At 34.5% G+C, this 20,973-nt stretch overlaps 2 protein-coding genes across 3 annotated transcripts in view; both read left to right on the top strand.

Moving 5' to 3' along the window:
- Nucleotides 1-156: 156 nt before the first annotated feature.
- LOC113519981 (myc proto-oncogene protein) lies at nucleotides 157-13,877 on the top strand. Of its 2 annotated transcripts, none has more exons than XM_026905242.3 (3): nucleotides 157-440; nucleotides 2,614-3,266; nucleotides 11,379-13,877. In XM_026905242.3, exons 2-3 carry the CDS (start codon nucleotides 2,729-2,731, stop codon nucleotides 11,930-11,932), a joined length of 1,092 nt encoding a protein of 363 aa, XP_026761043.1. In that variant the 5' UTR covers nucleotides 157-440; nucleotides 2,614-2,728; the 3' UTR covers nucleotides 11,933-13,877. The 2 variants fall into 2 exon arrangements, with proteins under 2 accessions (XP_026761043.1, XP_026761044.1); XM_026905243.3 differs by lacking the exon at nucleotides 157-440 and adding an exon at nucleotides 2,028-2,284.
- A 5,203-nt stretch (nucleotides 13,878-19,080) lies between these two features.
- The window catches only part of LOC113519979 (tRNA dimethylallyltransferase), a 323,711-nt gene continuing 321,818 nt past the window's right edge, over nucleotides 19,081-20,973 (top strand). Inside the window, exon 1 of the mRNA XM_026905239.3 lies at nucleotides 19,081-19,249. Coding sequence (XP_026761040.2) covers nucleotides 19,109-19,249 — 141 coding nt within the window. The 5' untranslated portion in view covers nucleotides 19,081-19,108. The remainder of the gene's footprint in view (nucleotides 19,250-20,973) is intronic.

A 20,973-nucleotide genomic window follows, 5' to 3' on the forward strand; every position in this document is an offset into this window, starting at 1 on the left:
AGATTACGGTATGCTAATCGCGACATACACGGAGTAGAAGTTGTATTTTCAGAGTATTTCGTGAATGACATAAACATAGAATATGCCGGGCGCTGCGGGGCGCGGGGTGCGCAGGGCGCGCTGCGATCCCTGGTGGCTGGTTGCGACCGGCGAGCCGGCGACCGCTCAGACAGTCGTGTCTACGGCGTCATACGAAACGCACGCGCGGCAAAACTTTGAACCGGCCGGCTGCCGAATAATGTTTCAGTGTTTGACAAACTCAATCGGAGGTCTCGGAAGAAGCGTATTTAATAATTTACACTGTATAACCGATCGCATATTCTTAGTGAGTGTTACGCAGTGTGTACGGAAAAAACTTTGTCGAAGATTCTGAAGAATCTTGTGTAAAATTGTGTAATTCGCCGGCTGCGGCCGGATTGCGTTTTGCACAAACTTTTTTGGTAAGTAATCTATTTTAATTCATTGAATAATTGTATTAGTGTAGGGTACTAAGTAGATTCGAGTAATAATGTGCGGATACCTTCATACCTAGATATTAGTAGCTAGTATGGCGGGGCGTTGCCGGTTTATACCGTACTTGGTTGGCCCTAGTGTACCTACATTTCTATGAATTGGCAACACCCAAATTATTCACTTTATCACCCAATCAGTCTGTGCGCTAACGCGAAATAAATAATTGTTAATGTATTAAATTGCTTAAGATTTTACAAGTGGATACCCTACCTACCTACGTATTCATAAATAAAGATAGAAAATTACTAAGTATCTACCCGAGTGTAAATTTGTATAAATATATGTAGATACGTACCGATGAATAGTGATGGTCTGTGTACGATTTACATATTTCCATATGTTACACAATATTTTTTTTCCTCGATCAAAAATAATATTTTTTTTTTTATAGAGAAATATTAAATTACAAAATTGAGGTGGAAACTAATGTAATATTACCTATCATTAAACTGAGTACCTATTTTCATTAGAATAATAAATTTATAAGTGTATAATTTTTTTTATTATTATTATTTTTATATTAAAAAATATACCTCAGTATATGTAGGTAATAAATACTTATAGGTTTTATTTTGTTGTGCAATAAGAAATAAATCTATACCTAGGTTGAACAATAAATTGATTAGGGTAGGTCGGGCGATATGCGCTAACTTTTGTCTTAATTGCATTATTTTTTTTAACTGCAAAATATTATAAAAAAAAGACACTTATTTTTTTTTTAAGATATAAACAAATTTATACATAGAATTTAGGAAACTTTTAAAATAAAAATTTTGCAACATAGTCCACTTTAAGAAATAAAAATATATATAAATTAGTTATATATATTGGTATCTACTTCGCCTGACGATATTTAAGCAAAAACTATTTTTATTACTTAATTATACCTATATAGATATTTTATTAATTACATAGAAAATTTCTATTTTAATGTACAATAAGTAATTAAAGTACTATTATTGGCAATATAATTTTAGATAGCATTTAAAACTTGTTTGGACCGTAACTATACCTATATGTTCTAAATATGTCTTGCCCATATTAATTTTGTAATGTTGAATAAAAATCAATTATAATAACTAGTATATAACCTATCTATTATCAGTGTGATTCATTTAAAATGCATTGCTGTATTTACTAAGTACGTGCTTAAATATTTAAATGCGTTCCTAATTAATGTATTCATAATAATTATGTTTGACAGCGTCAATTCCTCTGAATCGACTAAATAGCGGGAAAATAACTCGTACCATTGCTTTATTAGTAAACAATCATTTCGCGCCATTCTGCGCTCGTAAACAAAAACAGTTTGTGCAGAATTCCTACCTGGGCCAGTGAGATCGCAAAAAAATTCGCCGAAGTAGGGATGTACTCCCGCATTCAGGTAAAATATGTCGACAAAAAAAATGCGGGGCTAGTTGACAGGACAATGACTAATTGTTGTTAGACAAAAATGGGATAGGGCCCAAGGCCAACGCACTCTTTAAAACTGTTCGATATCCCATCCAGACTTCAGTCTAGTTTCGGGCTTCGTGGTAGACACTTCCTAGTTCACTGTTAGTTAGTGATCTACTGTTGTCGTTTGTTTGTAAATACACAAGGGGTCAACACCCTTTGTTGGAAAACTTTTAAATCTTTATTTGTTTTAATTAAATAGCAATCTGTTATTGAGTGACTTACATTTTAAATAGTGTTTGGACATAGTGAATTTTAAAATACTGCGACTTTGTTGTGATTTTAACTTAGATTTTTTAAATTAAGTTAAGCAAAGGTACGACTATTTATCTGAACATAGTAAATTTATTTATACTTTAAATTAGTAGTGCTTTTAAATTTAGCTGCTGAAATTAAATTACACATTTTTTTTTTTCTTAGTTTGACAGATTTAGTCGAACTAGGTGTCTCGTCCTCTCTCATTGATACGGGTTACGGAATCGCACAAACTTAGTTGATCCACTCGAAATAAATTATTATATTATAATTTAATATAATGAAATTATGGTTACTTTAATTTATTAATAAATAATATTGCCACTTCTGACTTCTTTTTAACCTTTTACGTTACATGAAGTTTTGAATTTTATATTTCTATTGTTTCAGACGGTGTGCGTATAAACCACCGCGCGCATCGTCCCTGTGATAAGAGGGTCCTGTGATATCGACAAGTTCGTTTTAGCTTTAAAACTAGTTAGTATTTAGTTATACATAAAAAAAAATGGCGGTGCCAATGGACACTCCAATTCTCCACTTCGATGTGTGGGATACACTGGACGAGATGACTTTGGAGATGACACAAACTTCCGAGTTTTGGGCTCAAGTACAGTACGAGGCTGAAAGATTGGATGTGCCGCCTGTCAATTATCCAGAGATGCAAACAGAATATGAATTGGACTGGCGAATAAATGAAATCCCAGAAGACACGCACAAAGACAGTATCCTTAATTACGACATCATGTGGGCAGGCTATGATTCAAGTAATCCTGGCAACACATTTGTGCCAACTGATCAAAGTACTGCCGCACCTGGCCAGAGTTTACTGCGGCGACGGGAAATTTCACCGCCAAGACCTGAGACTCCATCATCATTGGACGGCGATGAGCCACCACAGTTCCTTCATTCAGTGGACGTCGCTGGAACAGCGCGTAGGTTGTTGCGAGACTCTGCTGTAGTTGCTGCTGATCATTCGTATACAGCGTCCAGACAAAACTTCGACAACCTGGGAGTCCAGACACCATCTGACTCGTGTGAATCAGGTATATATTTTTACCCTTAACTTTGCTTCCCTCATAACATTTTTAAAATTTCTATTTTAGAGCTGCAATTATCATGCTTTTAGTTTACTACAATCAGTTTTTTTTTTAAATCAATAATATACTAATTGGATATATAGTATTCACGTTAAAAAAGTACCTATTTACACAATATTTGTATGTCGATATTGTTATGAGGTAACTGGATAAAACTTGTGACAAACATAATTACATTAATAATTTTATATTGTTATATTATCCAATAGACATAATGGCTAATTGTAGTAAACTTATTTGTAGAGATTTTAAATATTTCGTGTATTTGTTCCTTTCTATAATTATTTTAAATGATTTTGTTAATTACTGTTATCGTAATTATTTAAAATTACAAAATATTAATAAACATTTAAATGTATGTTCACGAACATAAAGTACTTAATACAAGAAGAATCAATAAAATCTGGGATGTATATTGTTATAGAAATCAGTAGGAGCTGACTGGAATGCAATTTTTATATTATTGTTCAATACCGTTGACTTTATTAAATTTCATAAAAGTGTATGATCAGCTCTTTTTATCCGAATTTTTTTTTCAATATTTAATAATTTTCAGCTTATTACAATTATTAGTATTAAATCTAAGGGCTTTATAAATTTTGTTTAGCACCTATAGAACAGTGAAATGAAGAAAAGTAAATGAAAGTCGATTTTTAGTTCACTAATCAAAGATATGAGAAGATAGGTATTAATTTCTTCAAGTAGGCGCCAAGTTAGGTGGACCGGGAATGTCGCAAGGACGCAGGCGCTCTCTGCGAGCGCGGGAAACTGCGCGTATCGACCGCTACCCGCGTCCCCCACTGCGTCTAGACGCACCCGCGACTCTGCTCTTCCGGAACCTTCGTCTATCGCGACCTTGAACGCCTCAACCTTCCTTAATGTCAGATTGCGCAACCTTTACACTTGTAGGATCATCCTGGCGTATTGACAAGTTTAATTGAAACAGGTACTTGCATGACCGATTCTAAGCTGGCGAGGGTTCAGGTCAGAACTGAGGTCAGATAGTACGTCGACCGCGACGCCTCGAACTCTTGACCTTGATGCATCCTTTGCCCGCGGGTTAAGTTTCGCGCCGACGATATGCGTATGTACTGGGATCATATCCGCTATGTAGTATGTAATGAGCAGCCCAAACATGATTAATAATAATTAAAATAAAATATTAATTAACGATCATTCTATTCATAAGTACATTCGTTTTTAGCTCCAGCCTAATGTAATATGTATTGTATTGTTTACGGCCGACCTTTAAAGGATGACACTTTATGTAGTACAATGCAAGTACAATGTTACGTAATTATTTATAGCGGCAACTTAGTTATCGTCGATAACAGTGGGTAAGGTCGCGATGGGCATGTGTTCGAACGATTGTAGTTTATATACAGTTCAACTTGTTGCGCATTCTCTACAAGTAATATAAAAATATATCGATATATCTTCTATCACGTTACTGAATTGTTTAAATAAAAAAAAAAGTTTCACTATTGTCCCGCAAATCTCAGCCCCGTTATTCGTGTAATACAGCGGATTGAAATGGAATCTCATTGAAGTATAGCTCACTTGGCTCGCTAGACCGGTTTGATACACGGTGCTCCCATGTCTAGCCCGACCGGATGACAATTTGATAGACAGCGTCTCAATAATCGTGATTGAGAACCAGTCAACTCGAAATTTAACGAACTGTTGATCGTATCGACGCGGATAAATGTCATTAAAAAGTTGTTCCACATATATGAAAGTTTTATCGAAATTTATTAGATTATCGTACTGTATAATGCACATCACTAAAAGTTCTCGAACGCGCCAAAAATTTATTGCGCGCACGCCAATACATACGCGCATTTATCGCTACGTATTACTATACACACAGATACGGCGTGAATGACTAAAGTTGTAATTTTTCGCGCTATATTACTTAGTAACAGTAATATTAATTTTTTTTATCATCTAAATTTATATTATAATATTTACACGGCAAAGTACTAAAATACCTATTAGTGACTTTAATGAAATCATATTACGCAGTCGTGTCACTATGTGATAAGATTTTCCCATCGTAGCCGTATACTAAAGTAAATTAGATTACAAATTAAGATATCATTCGTAATTTACATAATTTACAATATCGTGTTACTAGTAAGTTATTAGTCAATCCAATGTCATTTAAAAAATAAATTGAAATATTAATTTTAATATATTAATCAGTACTAAACATAATATTTAGTATAATTAAAAACAAAAAAAAAATATGTACAAAGTATTGTATTTTTCAGTAGAATAGTGATAAAAATAATAAAGTAATTACTAAATAAGATATTAATAACGTACGGCCAAAGATATCGATTTGAGGCTCAAAAGCTTTGAAATCAGTTAGGTAATTATCAAACACTACGATAACGTTGATAGGTGAGTTTAGATTGGTAGGTACATACGTTATCTCGACAGGTTGCCACGTCGCGAACGTGATGTATGGTGTAAATCTTGGCCATCTAAAACTAGGGCAATAGTTTAACTTTGACTCGCAATTTCCTATTAGTGCATTATAGGGCGCTTAAATCCGGTTGGCCGCTTGTCCTAAACCTGTCCAGTGAGCCAAGGCTGCGAACGTATTCAAGAACAGCTCGCAACAATTTTAATCCTTACGCTAGCGTAAATAAAGTTCCACCCTTTCGTTCCATTGGCGATCGTCCGCTCCAATTTCTGAATACCAAGTTTTTTCGCGTCATTGATTGACGTGACTTATGTGGCTTTTAATATTAATAACTAACAATCAATGTAATGTTTGATAATTCGCATCGAGTAAAATAGCGATCTGCTATGCCCTTACGCCATTTACGCGACCTACTTTTGCGTAAAATTAATTTTTATAGCACTTAACAACTTGTCAGTTTAACAGCGCGACAAGTTAGTGATATAAACGCAAATACTATATTATTTTGTAATGTTTTACAAATTCCAATTTTAAATACTATTTATTTACAAATTTTGAAAAATAAATAATTTTATAAATATCCTCTCACTAGTTCGCGTTATCTTAAGGTCTAGAACACACGAAATGAATGTATATTTTGACCCTATTATTGAACAAAATTGTTTGGAAACTAAATGCTATTCGTCTATGTAGGCCTTTATACTTGTAGTACCGTACCTTTTATCAGTTGTTAGTATGAACAACAAAAATCGCCATGTGCCGTAGTAAACGCGATTTGCGCGGTACTCGATACTTGATGGTGACCTGAATATGGCGGTCGTCGAATTAGCCCAGCCTAGCCTACATTTAAGCGTCTTAAAATCATTTTAGTTAACATTTGTAGTATGCGATCTGCCGATCTCGCTGGCAACTTTAAATTAGGCTTAAGTACAAACATTATAAATTATTTGTTCAGAACAATATTAAAGAAATTCGTTTTGTTGCAACATGTAAGCATTAAATCTACTTTTCTCACGGTGCGTATCGAATAATTAAATTAAATAATCGAAAAGAATTTCTGATTCGCTTACAGTGAACGCACCCCGGTATTGGTTAGTTTATTTTAGGTACATAGTTTCAGTAACATGCACTTTTAATTATATTATTAGCGAGTTTTATAATGAATTGAAAAAGATCATTTACTGCGTTACCTCCACATTAAATGCGTAGTGACGCGATCTGTAACAACTGAACGAGTAACCTAGTGACACCTATTTATTTGATAATAATCAGTATTCACATATTTTTTATCGAATAGATATCTGTGGCTTGTCACACACATCATTGATATTGTAAAAAGATAGAACGTAATTGAGAGTAGTGGAAATGGCCTTGGTGTTATCGCTTAACAGTAGAAATATGCATTAGATATTTAAACAATCGGCGGCACTGCGCAGCTTCGACTAGCAATTGGTGACGGTGAATGAAAAACAGTAATCGATTCGTTTTTAAATCGATTAAATTCTGATAGCCATTTTAAACTCTTTCTTATTACAACTCTCTAATATATTATAAATTAGAATTCGGAATTTAAAATAAAATTATATTTTTGCGTTCTAATTTAATACGAAGAGATATGACAACTACAATCGTCTAGTTACGGTTGGTTCGCTCGCTCGCATGCTCATAGTCTGCCGCGTGTTCGTCAAATATCAATTCCAAGAGATAACATTAAATACAACGTGATAGCCTAATATAAATTTGTACAGTCTTATCAGTAAAAATACCAAGTGGCGAATAATAATTTGCTGGCATCGCAACAAGATAACCGACATTATTCCTTGATCTCTCCAATCATTCGGGCATTCGGGTCGGATTCGGGACTGTCGAATTTAATTGAATGATAACTTATGGCTGTCCGAGTTAACATTGGTAGTTTCCATTGCATAAATAAAAAAAAAAGGTATAGTGATGTGCTTACCGGTTTTCGTATGTCACTTTTATGGGCGTGTCGACGCACTAATATCTAGTTAAATATGTATATTAGGCAATGACGCAATAATATATTGATCCGGGTATGTGATCAAGAATTCGTGAAATAAAGATCACAATTTATAGAAGTCGAACTCGTCATAGGGCTGACAATTTTTCCCGGGTATTTCTTTTTTTTTTTGTTATTTAAGTATACAATTATTAATTATTACAATCGCGCTTTTTTTACACAGTATAGTATATTTCATCACATTTTTTAATAAAGTACCTATCTCGTGATTTAAAAAAATAATGCTAACTAATATCAAAACTAAGAAAAGTACCAATCCCTTTACAGTTGTATACGCCCATAAATAATGTCCGAACTTCTACTTTATTAATGAGTAATAAAAAAAATATTGCGTCACGTTACCATTATAGCATGACTAGTATGTGAGCGTCCATGAACTTCCGCGCGTACTCGACCAAGGTCGTTTTTGGTGCGATCGACAGCCATCACACCCCGCCTATACATATGTCTATTTTAAAATCCCCGCGAATCTCGAGAGCTTCCCAAGACCAGATGACCGGCTTTCCGATGTTGTGTAACAATTCAGAAATAACGGCCGATACTATATTTCGATTCCCAAGTTCTGATCGCGGCTGTGTGCGTGACTAATAATTTAAGTATTCCAATACGAATCCATAGACAAACTTGTCTAAATCCAACGCCTACGTTTGTAAAAAGTACGTTATCCATTTGTACTCGGTAATTCACGGTCTTCCTACGCCATCTGTTTGTAATCTAATAAAAAATATTGTTACGTATCCGGAATTCCGCGAAATGGTACGTTTTATCATAGATATAAAAAAGTATAATTAAATTATGTAAAGACTGAGCGATTTTCGTGCAGTTCCTTGGGATAATAAGTATAAACGTTATAAACGCCTTGTATGTAGAACTGGCGGGATTTTAACTAATTAAGATAGTCTATATTCATAAGTATATACGGGTTGAGTTTAAGAGAATTTCAACAAAAGTTTTGATTAAATATTGCACTGTCACGAGTTGAAAGTCCCGAAACAATATTGTATCTTGTTAATTTGAAAAAATATCTCCATATATAAAATTAATACCTCTTTTAATTTTAATGTTTTTTTGCAATCTAAATATACTACTAAAAACTCTTCCTTTTTCAATTTTTTTCTAACTAAATTATTTTATCCTCACTGAATCGATTGCAAATGAATAACGGAACGATTTCTACCCATACTACGAATAACTAGTTAATAAGCTTTTTTTCTTGGTCAGTTAGAGTTGTTGATCACCCTGTATGCAATGGCGTGCGCCGCGTGCGCGTCACGATAATTTTTAATTATCGCGTTCAAATGCCAGTGAACTTGGCTTCGAAGCCGTAACCAGCCAGCCGTGCCGCCTTCTACCAGGTCACACTTGACGACACCATTGTAGCCGTTCCATTTTCAAATCAAACTCTTTTATTTATATTTTTTTTTGACACCTGCCGTTTGTTGAAGCGGGAAAATCGTGGCGCTTAAAAAACATTGTACTTGTCTATGGTTTTATTGTGAAATGGAATGTTGTATAAAGCCAATAAAGAATAAGCATTCCATTCATAGAGAAAATTTGTCTGCAATTTATTGCAAATCAATTAATCTTGAAACATTATGGAATCTAAAAACTAGTACTTAGAATTCATGACTTCTAACGTTTATTTGAGATGCAAATAAGGTTGTTTACTAAGTCTAGACGATACTTATTGCCTGAAAAGACAACGTTTTACATTAATGCAAAATCCTATCGATCCGTGTCGGAAAATACGCTGTTTCGAGAAACTGGCCGGTGAGAGCCGATTTTTCTCATGAGATATGGCGGCATCGACAATAAAAAGCGGATTATCTGTGGTATGGTTTAAAATTGGAACAGCGGATCTAAGAATCGCATAGCTACAGCTATGGCGATATAATAGATATGCACTAGACCGGAGACCGGCGGCGCACCGCGACAATACCGTATCGCTTACATCCAGAGCTGAAACAAATACTCTAGTGACTGTTAGTTAATCGCGTTGGCGCCGGGGAGAAAATCGTCGCATGGAAATCGACTCCAGCTCACTTTTTATTCTTTAGGGTTGTGCTAAGATAGTTCTAAAAATAATCCTATATTCTCTAAGTTTAGATGTTAATTTTTTTTTTTACTTTTTATAAAAATTTATTTCGGACAGCCCTACAGACACATTTAAATGTAAAAGAGGCGTGTGCGATGACAAGCGTCGAACCTAGAATTAGATCGACGCACAACCACGATAAACGACTGCGTAACTATGCGGAAATCGAGTACAAGATCGCGTTGGCGTATAAATTTATCGTCGCTTTAGTAGATAATGTATCCAATGCATAGTTTTTTTTTCTTTTATTTGCGTAGTTGCGAAATTTATATCGTCCGCGTCCCTGAATCGGTCGTACAGTTTTATCGTTCACCTGAAATCTGAATATTACCAGTTTCTATTTCGAACACAAACCACCGAGATGTTTTAAGAAATCCTCGTCCTTGCCTCGATACGTAAATAGCGTTCGGTGTACAGCGAGCCGGTAACCTTTAATCACAATGAACCGCTGACATAATTATTTGTTAGTGTAACCGGATAGTGCAACCGATTCCGCGAAACATGCACTACGGCGCAAATGGCGCGCGGCCGCCGTCCACATCCGCACTGGTAATACTTGCAATTCGATCGCGAACTCGACGCTACATAACTCATTCATAGAAATGTTCACATTATCCCCTCAGCATTCGGAACGCTGTGTTGTAAAACCTAGCAGAATCTAGGACATGTATCCACACCACGCTCGTATTAAGTGAAACTGTTATTTTAGCTAATACCCTAAACCTGTACATTTGGGAACCCCGTGCTCATTATAGCCTCGGTTCTAGAAAAAGCAGGGATATTATAATATGATAGACGCCCGTGTTGAGGCAGTCACGTTTGACGCCATGCAACTCCGTACGTCTCTCACATTTCTTCAAGCTTAATTCAATTAGTAACAGAATTGACCGATAGTGCTGCTACGTTAAAATTAATACGGCTACGGACAGCCATCGCGTTGCATCGACATCATTGCTAATGTACTTGTAGCGTAACTACGGTAGTCGCGTGACAGTTAATTTCGAATCGTCGCTTTAATAAATGCCTGCAGCGAAGGCCGGAAAGCGTGTCCACCGGTTGATAATCCGGCAGCCATTGAGTGCGGACGCTGCGCTGCGGCAGCAAATCGCGCACGCGCTCTCGTTTTGGCGCGAATGGCGCGCCGTGACGTCAGGCGTCTGGATCGATGGCAGCAGACGCTGCGGTAGTACGATGGGGTCGTCGCCCTCCCCCTTCGGTATACCGCCCACCCCATCCCGCGCACCTGACTACTGCAGTCGCATCTCGCCTTCCCCTCCCCAACTAGATCTAGTTCCGTAGTTGTATATTAGATGCGGCATGACAATCGACGCCCGCCTTTTATGGTGATGCGAACGTAATGAGCGTTATGAATGAAAGTATGCTAGGAATGAAACTGTAAATGCGGGCTGGTTTCGATAAACTCTGGTATTTTACGTTTTCACCTATACTACTAATAGGACAATGTGCTAAATGCATTCTCTGTTGTTTCAGATGAGGAAATAGATGTGGTTGGATTAACGCAGCAGCCGATGGCTGCTGCCTCACATATGCGCACCGATTCATTGCCACGCGCACCATCCGCCCACGAAAGGCAAGTGTTCCAACGTACAGTGGCGAGTGCGATCACACCTCGTTCTCCCCGACCGGTCGCAAGGAAACGTCTTGTACCACCAACCAGTATAACGTCAGCGTCAGGCACACGTAGGCGCACGCGCGGTCCCGGTCGACGCGGACGTCGTTCCAACACGGACACCGATTCGGAGGGAGAAACACCAGAGATTGAACGCCGTTCAATACACAACGACATGGAACGCCTACGACGCATCGGCCTCAAAAATCTCTTTGATGAGCTGAAGAAACAGATTCCAGCAACTAGAGACAAGGAGCGTGCTCCCAAAGTGGTAATATTACGCGAGGCCGCCGCCCTGTGTCGCAAACTTCGGGACGAAGAGGTACAAAGAGAAATCCTCAAGAAGCAGCAGACCAAATTAATGACGAAGTTGAAAAAGCTTCGTGTGTTAACGGCTCGCTATCGTCCGTATTGAGCAGCACGATTCATGTTATGCGAGCATCGCTTCGTTCCGTATCAGGAATCCTCGGGTCAACTCAACGTGACACTTATGCATGATAGTTCGAACGTAAGTTGCTTCTGGACGTTCTAGTGTATGTCTTTTAATTTCTCTTGTAATTAGGCCATAAAGACCAATTCCCGTTTTTCTATTTTCGTGGTTAATAAAAATTAGAGTGGAGCCTATATGTTGTTGGGAGTTTGTTATATTTCGATATAAAGTCAGCTTTTACGGCTTACTCTGCTTCTGTGGGAATGTACCGAGGATAATATAGGTATAAATGTTGTAGCAATAACCGCGGGTTTAATTTGCTCAAAAGATATTTTGCAGTGCCAAAGTGAGCCATAAAGCTGTTGTTAACAATAATCCTAGGTCTTCAGCAAACGTCTTAATAGTTACAGACTGCTTCGTGAACTAGTAGACTGGTTTTATACCTCTAAAATGTTTTTTGAATTATCAATAAAGTATACAAATAGTTGACAGCGCATTACAGATTTACTCCGTGTTGACACATCGTAAAAGATATGAAATTTGTTGTAGTATTGTTTCGAAACGGTAAAACATTTTTACTGGACCCGTCTAATATTAATAGTTATTGTATAATAGTGTCACGTACCTAATTATTAGTGAGGTGTGTTGTTAGTCAGAGTTATTATTTAAAAAATACCATGCTCATAGATATGTGTTCTTACTTGTCGTTATAACGATAAACTTTTTAAAATTTGATATCGTACCAAAAAAAAAAAAAAAATTGTTACCGACGCTACTTGAATTTTAATTTGTATTGTGCCTACATGTCGGAGCTGAGTTTCACATTTCTTAACGGTAATTTAAATGAAAGATTTAATTATATAAAAAAGTATATATGTTATTATATTTTTATCAATTCGTATCTTAGATCTGTGTATTTTTTAAATAAGCCTGTAAATATATGAACTGGTTAGTGAAATTGACCGTTCACCGTTTTGATATCGTTGGGAAGCTTTTCAGCTGTTCGGCCAAGTATATGTTTTAGGCCCGGTACAAGTTTTGACGCATTTTGTATAATGTGAACGCGATGGAAGTAGTGATGTCAATGTCGGAACATTATGATATTATTATAAGTTTAAATAAACGACTTCAAAGTAGACTTTGTACATCATAGGTTAGCTCGCTTACAGTTTTATAGTGTTTTGTTATTTGTAAATTTTAACACTTTTTAATGTTTTTTTTTTTACACTTTAGTGGCGCGATTAACTTTTTTCACTATTTTTAACATTGAAATTGTTAGATACATTGGACCACTTTACATTTACACTATGTATAGCTTATATTGCGTATGTACGAATCTATAGCACTGACATAAATAAAGTATGCATTTATCAGATAATCGTTCAAGCATTATATATAATCTATCTATCTATCCTATTTAAGAGCTGCGCTCTTGTCGGTGGAGCTCTTGCCACTCACTACGATTTTCAGCGAGTCTCTTCACCTCTTGATACGACACGACACCAACTCCTTCCTTGATCTGGCTGATGTAACTGTCTTGGTCTCCCCCTTCCTCTCTTTCCTTTTGTCTTACCTTATAATGTTCATAAGTTCGTCATGTCGTATCAAGTGTCTCAACATTTTTATATTATATGTAACTAAAATTCATAATTAATTTTATCACGTTACTTTAGTATGTAGAACCGAATTGACAACGGTGTACCTCGTATTGAATGAATTTACGCATTTGTGTGATGTTTTAAAAAATTAGAAACAAAAATGGTAAAAACACCAATACGCCATGGTTGGAAATTGCTCGCAGTAATGTTGGCCCTTAAGACCTAGTGCCGTGGTCGTTCATAACAAATTATGTATTTATTTTCAACCAGAAAATGGCGTTTTGGTATTTCGTACTATTCCAGTAACTGCGATGTAATTGCACATTATGAGTTTTGTACTTATTATGTGTAATACAATTTTTTTTTATACGGACACCGAAATATTCGTGTCTACATACTAATAAAAGATCGTACATGCATATATGTTTATTCAGAAATCTAATTACATTGTTAAAATGTATAAACTATATTATTCGCTCATTTAATATTAATGGAAGTATTCTATTATTAAAACAAATTTATTTTAAAGTAGCCCCATATAAATTTGTTTCAGATGACATGCAATGCATACCGTTGTATAATCTCAATGACATTAGTCTGATTTATAATGAAATAGACTGTGTATTTTGATAATAACATCAAAATCTATAACGTCAGTTCAGTCCAAAATGGACTGCAAAGTTAATTAAAAAAAAAAAAAAAATAACCAAGTCATAGTTCCTCATTGTACCTATTAATAGTAAATTTTGCATTTTTCTTTATTATATTTTATTGCAGTAAGATAGTGATGTATTTGATAGTTGCGGTGGATTGAAAGTGGACAGAAAAATAAATTAATAGGCAACGCATATAATAAATACGCTGAAATAAAAAACGAGAATTAAATTGTACAAACATTATATTTATACAGTTAATTTTTTTTTAATCAGGCACAGATGCGAAATCGTACGATGTTATTTTTCTGTCCAGTTTTGTACATAGAAATTGATGTTTTATCAAGCACATGGTCAAACAGTTTTCTATGATCGAAGGCTTTACTTGTGTGCGGAATGTGCCTTGCTATGTAAATATAGATAATTAGATTTATACTCGAATTAGTTGCAAGACATATTTTTTGTGAAGAAATATTATGTAGGAGTAAATAGTTTGTTAGAGTAGTGGTTACGACCAATTCTAGTAAACGTTTTTAATAAAGATGTCGGATTTATCTTCCACTAGTTATAAAATGTACATAATAGCAAATAGATAACATACATGTATGTCTTTTTTTTTTTTTAAATTGCTTTTCTTGTTTATTGGATAGTTTTTTTTTTTTTTTGTAATTGGAGAGTCACGAATTCTCGAATGTTGTACCTGCATTTATTATTTTTTTTTTTGTTAATCTTGACATAAATAATAAATCTAACATCCTAATTAATAGATTAGTTAGCTCAAAGTCGTATCAAGCTTTGATTATTGGTATCCAATGCACTAAGCGTTTCATAGGACGAAATGACAGCTTTATATTTAATATAGGCAGAACGAGTTAGCAGACAATGTTGACAAGGCACATTTCCACCATTGCCCAAAAAGAAATGGTTAAATTTTTTTACATAGCAAGTGTATATTTTATAAAATAGGGGAGTAAGTCATGTTATAGTTGGTTTTATGTGTACTTTTTCTTTAATGGTATCCGATAGTAACATCTATCCGCCCGGTCAGTGGGACCAATCGATTCGCATGTTTGTTTTGAGCCGTTCGATTGGTTGTTTGTATGGTAATTAGTGAAGTGTGGGGCGGCGGCTCCGCTACAGAGAATGCACGGCGCAAAGAAATTCCGCCTAAACACTACCGTTGCACTTTGCAATCTTTGAAGCGGCGCTCAACTGTAGGTATATAGTACTTATAGCCATCTCATTTTGGATACTAGAAATTATTGTGAAAAGTTTTTTTTTTGGTTTTTTGTTCCTTAATTATGTGTATGGAAATTTTAAGGTAATATTAAATATGTAATAAATAACGGCCGCGCCGAAGCAGAGCTGAGTGGCTTGTGATTGTGATTTTTATACTTATGGTGTAATATGGGTGGTTAATTATTAAATTGTTTAGATACTGTGATTTATGTACCTGTGCGGTGCAGTGGGTGTGAAGTTGCGACGCTCTGCTTAGGACGGCTAATAAAAAAAAAATATTGACTCTTTCATTTCTTTAAACCTTAATATATATCCTAATTGCAAATTTCAAATTAATTTATTATTAAGAACTATTTTAATTGATATTAAATATCAGGTTTTATATTTACTGTGTTTTATTGTGGACAGTGGCAGTACGAAGTAAAATAAATTACATGCAATAGTTTTTTTTTTTTTTATACAACTTAGAATGGCAAACAAGCTGGACGGCCCACCTGATGGAAAGTGGTAACCGTCGCCTATAGACACGAGCAGTACCATGGACATAACAGAGTATACTGTTTCGCCCATTATAGCTCCCATGCGTTGCCATTCCTAAGGACTCAGGTGATATTCCTCTGTACCCAGTATATTCACGTCATATCCCACCCTTCAAACCGAAACACAGCCATGCAAACAACTGCTTCACGGTAGAAACAAGAATGGGACAGAGGTACCCAAGCAATCGACTTTTGTACAAAGTCTCCCTCTGGTATGACAAACACTTATTTCTATACTTATAAGATGGTGATGTAGACGATTCTTAACTTAAATAAAAAAAAATAACAACCTCTGACTTAGGATTTTAGGAAAGATTTATACAATTATTTGTAACTTGGGAATCTGACTGAGACTGATGGAAAATCGTAAGGGATGTCTATCGACGTAAACAGCATCATAGATGTCAAAAAAATAAAACATAAGTAGTTATTATCACAGTCTCGATTATTTTTACACTATGGTACTTTTTTCTTTTTTAATCGATGATACTGAAATGATAACCCCGTCTGCTTTATTGATATACACTGATGGGGCACCAGTGAGGGATGATATGTGCGGATAAAGCAGATCAGTTGGCCAATCGCGCCGAATTTTACATGAACTCACTACGATAGTTTCTAGGGGCAATCGTGTGTAGGTCGATCTGATAGGGTATATTGCTAGCAATGGGGTTGCTAATCCCCATTACTAATAAATCCTTTTTCCTCCTACGCTGTATTTTTTTTATAATGAGTCCTAATGAAATGGTTATACTGTCTGCGCTTACGGTATACACTGTCGGGGCACCAGTCAGGGATGATAGGTGAGATTGAAAAGACAGGTTAGTTAGCCCATCGTGATGAATACACCTGCAACTCAGCAAGATGGTTTCCAGAGGGAGCACGTGGACATAGACCTGAGACCAAAAGTTTTTGCTATGGATACCGGACATCTGTTGAACATTTAAAACAAAATATTTTCTTTTCCTTAAATATTAGCTATATCCTGCGGTTTTACCCGCGTGAATCAGTAAGTACAAGTAAGACAATCTACCCGTGTACCAACATACAAATCCATCTAGTAGATTTTGCGTGAAAAATCATTGTTACAAACTATCGCATATTATATAAGATTAGAATAGAAATTATTTATTGCCAGTTGCAACAATTACAACAGAATATATATATATATATATATATATATATATATATATATGTAAATATTTGTGCTGTATTCCTGGTATGGTAGGTAGGTGTAGGAAATAAACAATAATATGTCACATTGCGACTCACACGACCACCCACCCGGACGTCACCCAGAGGAGTGGCCTGGACCGGTAGGATTTTAGTCTAAATCTAATGACTATATATATATATATATATATATATATATATATAAAAGAAGTGTCGCATATTAGGCAAAAGGAACCGGCTCAGCTGATGCTGTGAGTGTTCCAGTGCAATGTGTACAGCTGCACAGCGCTGGATTTCAGTCGATCCTTCGTAACAAAAATACAAACGACTAATTTGCAATTGCCTGTTGTAGCACCCTATTTGATATATCAAATAAGGTATTACTTGCAGTTAATATAGCTTTCTATAGGTAAAAGAAATTTTAAAATGGATTGAATAATTTTTATACATATATATAATAAGATGTTTATTTATATTGACACTTTATTACACCATTTATAAAACATAATAAATACAGTTAATTTTAATAAGGAATGATACAAAAGGCGACCTTATCGCTAAGCAATCCCTTCCAGACGACCTTTGGACCGAGAACATTGAGAAAAAAGACAAAGAGGCCATCTACCCTTTGTCTACACTATTATATAGATAATAATATATATAAACGTACATTCAATAAAAAAAAAAGTAAGACAATTACACAATTAAATAATACATCAATCAATAAAGTTTACACAGATGAAGGAAACACGCAAAAAGAAACTCTATTATTGAAAATTAAAGATTAATTATTATATTAATTATCATATTGAATCTAAATAGCACTATATTATCAAGGTCATATAATACAAAATTTTATTTATTAATTGTAATAATTAAGATTGTGTTCCACAAAAAAAAAAAAAAAAAAAAAATCAATCGAGGCAAAATAAGTTTTTGATTTTAAAATTAAACTACTGTACTGACTTTAATAAAATCCCTGTAAATACATCCTTTCAGATAACAAAGAATTTTTAAAATCAGTTTAAAACTGGCAAACATAAAAATAAAACCTTTCTTTTTAAAGTCGGTTGAAGAAAACTAACAAGTTTAAAACGTTTGTATTGTTCGGGAATCGAACCGGTGATCATCGAAAGGTGAGATATTTAAACCGCTCCAAAAGATCGTCGATTTTTGATGTGCAAATAAGTAAAGGTTGTTATTATTTTAAGCCATAGCTGTAGATAAACCTCATTTTAATTAAATATATACTGAGGTACTCCAAGGCATCTACAATCACAATAAATGATGGAAATAAATTTTATAAATGTGCTTGAATTATCTCTAGTAATTAATCTTTACATTATTTAAATGAGAAAATTGTTCGAAGTGTTATAAATGATGGAATATATGCATTTTACTTGCATGTTTTTATGCAGTAAGTTAATAGTCACCTGATGGAAAGTAGTAACTGTCGTCTAGACATGAACAACACCGTGGACACTATAGAATATACTGTAATGACCAATAATGACCATGTTACCCTTTACGCGTTCCTATTCTAAAGGTCTATGATGCCTTCGTAGTCTTTAATTTCATTGCAATGCAAGTATATGCAAAAAAAAGCTAAGAGAATAAAAATTCTAATAATATTAGAATTTTCATTTATTTTTAAAAATAAATGGAAACTCTTTGTAACAGATATACAGACGAAAAGAAATTATTCAAACTTAGACAAAATTATTTATTTCAGCTCGTGACATATTTTCGCTTAATAAATCGCTTCATTTTATTTTATCACAATATTTTATGCAAAAAAAAAAATGTATGAGAACACTATTTATAATCTCGCAAACTTTTTTTAGTGTTTGGAAATTAGTTGAAACGTAAAGCATAACGTATATTCGTGTAACGAAACGCATAAACTGAACGTAGTTGTCAAGAACCAAAACAATAGTGAAGTTCGTGCGGATCGCCTGGATGATGGCTCTTCGAACAGTGATTTCTTCTAAAATTCCTATGGTGATAATATTAGGTGCTACAGGGACAGGAAAAACTAAGTTAAGTGTTGAATTAGCTCAGAAACTCGGAACCGAAATAATCAGCGCAGATTCTATGCAAGTAAGTTACCTAGTCATTTTCTAACCTAACCTAATAGTCACATTATTCTATGTTATTTCTTCTACTACTATCATATATCAGCTTTAGTTATACTATTTTTTTATTATTTTTGTATTATTATTCTACTTATTTCTTTTAATAATATTTTTAATAAGATTGGAACAAAAACAGGTGATACAAACATAACCTTAAAAATTATTTATAAATATATTTTTCCAAATGGAATCTGTTATTAATTGCTAATAAGATATTTCAAATCATCAAGTCTGAATATATCTTATACTTATAATTCCATATATATATATATATATATATATAAGAAATTCTTTTTTATCTGAAAGAATATATTATTGAATTGGCCCTATAGAAATTTCAGAAAATTGGTTCATTAGTTTTTAAATGCAAACAACTGGTTTTAGTACAATGAAGTGGTGTTTTTTTTTTAAAAAATAAATCTGTTTATGCTATTACAGACCAGCTGATACTTATGCATTTTCTAAATTAGATCATATTTTTTCTTGTAATTTATTTTAATTTGAAATTAAGATATATTATTTAGTCATTTAAGTACTTGTTTATATTTCTGATTATACATAAGAGAGTTATACATAATAGAAGGAAAGATAGAGGGCAAAAGAGGAAGAGGAAGACCGAGGATTAACTACACGGGACAGATAAAGGAAACACTAGGTGTCATGTCGTATAGGGAGATAAAGGATATGGCATGGGATAGAGCTGGCTGGAGGAAGATGCATGAATTAGTTGCACCGACAAGAGGAAACTCTTAAATGAAAAATGAAAATAAGAGAGTTATACAGAGTAACTCTTTATTTGTTTATTGATAGTATCTACATAATATGCTGTTTAAATTCTAATATGATTTTATTTTATTTGCCATATTGATATGATATTAATTTCTTACTTTTACATAATATGTACATATATTCTAATAAGTGTTCTATTTAGGATCAATCTCAAGGTGAACATAATACCTATTATAAAATAAAATTATTTTTTATTCGAGTAAAGAAACATCAGCTACTCAATTTTTTCTGAATGTCCTCAACCCAAAGGTGTTCTGGAAAAGATTGCTTAGCAATAAGGCCACATTAATATACTTAATTATAATAATTTTTGAGTGGTATTTTTTTATGAATCTATTGCCTAGTTCGGAATACAATTTTAGCTGAAAGAATGGAAAAAGTATTCAACTCTTGTTTTAAAAAAAAAAATACAATACAATAAGTTTACATATTATAAAATAAATGCAAATGGAAACGCTGACTATTTTTTTTTTTTGATGGGTGAAAATGGTATGGTATCTCCGCCTGCGCTAACGGGATACGCTGGTGGAGCACCAGTGAAGGGAGATAGATGAGAATGATAACAGGCCAGTTAGCCCATCATGATGAATTCATCAGGAATTAACCATGATAGTTTCCAGGGAGAACCGCGAGGAGGTCGACCTGGTTGGGTATATTGCTAGCAATAGGATTCTCAGTCTCCATTACTAACAGTCCCCCCCCCCCCCCAACACTGACTATTGCAAATGTCATATTTATAAATACAATGAATCCCAGTATTCTTGAACACATCAGTCCCTAGAATTCTTCATGAGTATGATAAATGAAAAAGTATAAAGGAATGTATAGTTTTACATCCTCATTTGAGTATAAGACGCTATTTATGAGAGACACTGTGACAGCATGTATTTTATTTGTAGT

The sequence above is a fragment of the Galleria mellonella genome, unplaced genomic scaffold (genome assembly GCF_026898425.1).
Source record: "Galleria mellonella isolate WM207_F2 unplaced genomic scaffold, CSIRO_AGI_GalMel_v1 utg19, whole genome shotgun sequence".
Lineage (NCBI taxonomy): Eukaryota > Metazoa > Arthropoda > Insecta > Lepidoptera > Pyralidae > Galleria > Galleria mellonella.

Bases quoted from the DNA above. Each gene is read 5' to 3' on its own strand.
- LOC113519981 (XM_026905242.3), top strand. From the start codon at position 2,729: ATGGCGGTGCCAATGGACACTCCAATTCTCCACTTCGATGTGTGGGAT. The intron at 3,267-11,378 runs GTATATATTTTT...CTGTTGTTTCAG, and splicing joins ATCTGACTCGTGTGAATCAG to ATGAGGAAATAGATGTGGTT.